The sequence below is a fragment of the Berghia stephanieae genome, chromosome 3 (genome assembly GCF_034508935.2).
Source record: "Berghia stephanieae isolate SIO BIC M18660-M18661 chromosome 3, UCSD_Bste_1.3, whole genome shotgun sequence".
In the NCBI taxonomy this organism is placed as follows: domain Eukaryota; kingdom Metazoa; phylum Mollusca; class Gastropoda; order Nudibranchia; family Aeolidiidae; genus Berghia; species Berghia stephanieae.
Genome location: NC_088362.1, coordinates 15,901,087 through 15,906,133, shown reverse-complemented (window position 1 = coordinate 15,906,133; position 5,047 = coordinate 15,901,087). Strand labels below are relative to the sequence as shown.

The 5,047-nt window shown below is 38.4% G+C and overlaps 1 protein-coding gene across 1 annotated transcript; it reads left to right on the top strand.

Annotated features, from left to right (window-relative positions):
* The first annotated feature begins 281 nt into the window (after window positions 1–281).
* LOC144966879 (uncharacterized) lies at window positions 282–4,041 on the top strand. The gene is made up of 4 exons (XM_078903585.1): window positions 282–458; window positions 1,602–2,318; window positions 2,741–2,925; window positions 3,371–4,041. Exons 3-4 carry the CDS (start codon window positions 2,766–2,768, stop codon window positions 4,039–4,041), a joined length of 831 nt encoding a protein of 276 aa, XP_078759711.1. The 5' UTR covers window positions 282–458; window positions 1,602–2,318; window positions 2,741–2,765.
* Window positions 4,042–5,047: the final 1,006 nt, after the last annotated feature.

Sequence of the window (5,047 nt, the reverse complement as noted above, 5' to 3'; positions counted from 1 at the left end):
ACTTTGTGTGACCATGATCGTTTATGGTCAGGTTAAGGCAGTTTAGTGAGAATTACTCATAAACGTGGATGGCAAAATACAATAATAAAGACCTGAGTGACGTCAACTTCGAACTATCTATATCATCTTCATTCCACCCCAGGACCTGAATCATCACAATAATATTATACGCAAGTGTGTTCTAGCCGGACCAAACTTAGGCTTCCTAAGTCGTGACGTAATCCTGCGCAGCAACGCATGGCAACAAACCGGCTGGCTCTAAACAGTCGAGAAAAATGGCTGACACGAACTCTATTTCCATCACCGCCCTTATGAAATACTTCTCCAATGAGCATAAAAGTGTCTCGCGAGGTGAAAATCATCATCAGTCAGGTCCTGTTTTGACTTTCACTTACTCAGATGGCTTGATGTTCGGCAAAGTTCAAGCCAGCATGAAGAATAAAGAGTATTCTGTGAAGGTAAGTGATTTCGTCTTCTCATTCTCACTCTCAAAATCTCACATCTCCGTAAAACTACTGTTGGACAATAATCAGTTTACTTTGAGTTTAGGCAGATTTAGTATATCCAATGGAAAGATTTAACTGTTTACGTTCGATTTTAGTTAGGGAGAGAGAGAGGGAGTCATTGAATTATTGTGTTTTTATCTTATGGACCACGGACTTTGAGTCTTTGAGGTCTTAGTCTTGCTTCGCTAATTTTCGTTGCTATTGACTATAGTCTACTACATACTATTTAGTATCGTGTTGTAACCTTTATTATAATACTCATATGAGCATCACAATCACCAATCACGCTAGACATTTTATCATACTTCATGTGGGGCAGCGTGGATCAGCGGTACGGTTTTTGCTTCGTACCCGAAAGGTACCGAGTTCGTTCACCCGCCGCTGCGCTGTGTGGCCTTGAGCAAGTCACCTCGCCCTAGCTCAATTTGCGGCGCTGCACCGTGGTTATTCCAGTCTTCCCTGGGAATAGACCCTAGAGATAAATTTCCTCTATGGGATGAATAAAGGATTTATTTAGACCAGTGTTAGTCACGGTAAACTAAACTTCCTATTGGGTTAAGGTGTAATGTAAATGTTGCTGCTTGAAACTCGAAGAAATCAATAACATTGTGAAATTGAATGTGAACTTCAATTTAATATACGAAAACAGATAAAATGGACGTTTCGGGTTTCCCCCTTATCAACAAAGCAAGATGAATGAAAGAATCACTTAATTTGTTTTTTTAATTGAGTTTTTATACAGCGTAATATCCACTAAATGTGCTCAAAGTGCTTTACAAGGGGTCCCTGGCCAACAGCAACATTTAACATGTAAGACGGGACATGATGCCTGTTGGGCGATATTACAATTTTTTCGGACAGAGACAACGCCAGGTACTCATTTGACACCTGAGTACGGTGAGAGATTGTGAGTAAAGAGCCTTCTCCAAGGACTCAACTATGTGCCGAGCGAGGCCCAACCCCAGGACCTTCTGATCTGAAAGCGAGTGTCATACCACAAGACCACAACAGACGTTTTATTAGTTGGTTTGTTTTTTGCCTATTGAGCATGGTCGCAGCTCTAAATTTGAATCTTTTATTCTTTTACTTCCACAGATCTATCTTGATGATGCCTTGGGTTGATTCAGTCCAAAACGAATTTGTGTGGTTTTATTTAACAATGTTAATGACATTGAACATACATTGATACAACAATGCCATAATTTGTCATGTTTATCATGTAAAATCATGTATGGACCTACAAAACCATTATTTTGAATGGTGATTTGATGATGATGAACAAAGTATGTGTGTTGTACAAAATAAATGGCAAAGCTAACAAAATGCAATCTCCTTAATAAGAGGAGACTGGGGATTGACAAGTGCTGCAACAAATTGAAAAATAATATCAGATGTTTCTCTTAACCCTATTTTCACCCCTTGAAAACGCATCCTATTTTATGCTTTTGGGGTGCAGATGCACCCCCTAACAGGCACATAGAAAAAAACAGGAATATTCCGATTTTCATCCTGTGGGGTGCAACTGCACCCCCTAATATTTTAGTAGCAAATGAGAGAAACCTCCTATTTTACTCTTTGGGGTGCAAATGCACCCCATCTTTACATCACTAGTTTCTATACATTTTATACTATTTTGACTTATTACTGAATAGAGACAAAACTCCACCAACTTATTCGGCAACATATTCAAAAATAATCTGGCAACTTATTAGAATTATTCACCACTTCCTGTTCCTGGATTCCTCCTTTTCTCTTAACACCATTCAAAACACAAGGCTGCCCTGACTTTCAATCTAACAACATCCTGATTAGGTAAGTAAATACCATTTTTAAAGTATGATTCTAAGTTTTGTTTTACCACTAAATATACTTTACAAAATCTAGATCTTATCAAAATGTAAGCTTTAACTGATTCCTGTAAATATGAAGATCCCAAAAATGTAAAGCTATAATCTAGATCTACATTGTTTTGTCACTCACCATTGTTATTTGTAATGCTGTCAAACCCTATACTGTTGAAAATCATTAGTATACACATGCTTTATAATTTATAATACATATTGTTACCATTAATTGTAATTCTGTCAAAACATATAAAAACTGTTGGAAAACTTTAGTATACATGCTTTATAATTTATAATACATATATCATCATCATCTTTTAAATTGCAAATGCTTGTATCCAGATCTAATAGATTTATTAAAACCTTGAAATGTGTTATCTATTCTTGCAGGGCATGTTTATGATTATAAAGATAAATGGCAAGTTCTAGGACTAATCTGTTTGAGCGCATCGACAATGAACAAGAGGAATTGGTATACACGGAGCTTCAGCCTGTTGCCCAACAACCAAGTTCTTCATCTGATGTTGGTGGTGATATGGATGAATTACTGGATGATATGGGAGAAAGCAGAGATGGTGAGTTGGTTTTTTTGTGTGCTTACTTTCATTGACACTATAGCAGATTTTACTTTATAACGAGAAGTACAATTTTCAGTGTACCAATCCTGCATTTTATTTCAAAAATTCCCTTGATTTATTATTATGATGATGTCATAGATGTCCTGAATGGTGTGAATAATGATTGAAGGTTTCGATTGTCAGGCTTAATTACATTTAAATCACGATTCTATCGTGTGCAGTTTTCACCTAGAGATAAGTAACTGTGATGCGTCTCGAGCAGCACCACAACTAATCTCTAGGTGAAAACTGCAACAGTCAGTTCAAAACTGACACATGTTCTTAGATTAGAGTTTGGTTCTGGTGAAACCTAATCTTGTCGTTAAGGGGTAAAAGATGTGATGAGGAGAAGGATCAATATAAAAGCAATACTAATAATATACATTTCACCAATTTTCATCAGATACAGATATCAATTGGACTCCAGATGATGATGAACTTGAAGCTGATGACAATGCACACTCATCCGATGAAAGCAGCGACGGGGAGGAATATCCCGAGATCCTGAACCAATCAGACCCAGAAATAGAAGTTGACGAAGAAGAGGAAGACAGTGATGAAACTCATTTGGGTAATTCTGTATCATTGCCAGCATCTAGCAATGTAGTTTTGAGCAAAAAGGGGGATATTATGTGGAGTAAAGTACCGGTGTCCCAGGTTGGGAGAACACCTACAAGAAATGTTTTTAGGCCTCCCAAGTCCAACGTAAGACATCCGGCAAAGATAGATTCAATTGTGTCAGCCTTTAAGATGATTTTCACTGCACAAATAATTAGTGATATTGTGAAGATGACAAACTTAGAAGGAACAAGAAATGAAGGTGTGCAGTGGAAGAATGTAGATGTTATAGAAATGACAGCATTGCTAGGCCTTTTTATTCATTTGGGTGCGAGAAAGCTTGGTCTTCTAGCAGTGGCAAAGATATGGAGAGGAGCTTCGGCAGACAATGTTGCAATATGCACAATGAGCATGAAACGATTTGTAAAACTCTGCATCAACTTGCGCTTTGATGATAAAAGGACACGTGCTATCAGGCGAGTTAGGGATATATTTCACCAATTAGGGATCTCATGAACAAAATCAACAAGAATTTGCAACTTTCATATATTCCCTCAGAATGCATAACTATAGATGAACAGCTTGTTCCGTGGAGAGGACGGTGCCCATTCTTGCAATACTTACCGAGCAAGCCAGATAAGTATGGGATGAAACTCTTTCACATATGTGACAGCAAAACAGCTTACCCTCTCCAAATGATACCGTACCTGGGTAAACATGGAGAAAGGAAAACAAACCTTGGGAGGGAGACTGTAAAGGAACTGGTAGATCCTTACCATAAAACTGGCAGGAACGTTACATGTGACAATTTTTTTACTGATTTAGAATTAGCAGAGCACTTGTCTAGAAGAGGTTTGTCAATAGTGGGGACAGTCAGGAGAAATAAGTCATTTCTACCATCATCGTTTCAGACAGGAAAAGAACTTGAGAAATTTGACAGTGCCTTCCTATTCAAAGATGGTGCAAGCATTGTGGCACACAAATCTAACCACAAGAAACATGTTGTTGTACTGAGTACGATGCATCATTCTCCTGACATCGACCAAGGAACGAAAAAGAAGCCAGTGATGGTGAGATATTATAATAAAACCAAAGGAGGAGTCGACACATTTGACTACATGTGCCACAGTTTTTCTTGTAAAAGGAAGTCAAGAAGATGGCCCATGGTCCAGTTTTACAACTTGCTGGATACAGCGGCTGTGGCAGCCCATATTTTATACAAGACTGTTCATCCAGAAGACACCAAATCATACAAAGACAGGGGCCATTTCAACGAACTGTTAGCAAAGGAACTTCTTTTTGAACATTTGACAAGAAGAATGACAATGTCGAAAACAACAAGACGGGTGAAATTATCATATTCTTCTTCTTCTTCTTCGTTCCTCTGATGGACATCTATGGCTGCAGTCCGATATCTGCTATGAAGTCTGTGGTCCGCTTTAGGTCCTCAGCCTTACCATAGAGCTTTGTGTTGAGTGTTGTAGGGGTGACCCAGTGGTTCGAACGTTGCACGTTGTATAAT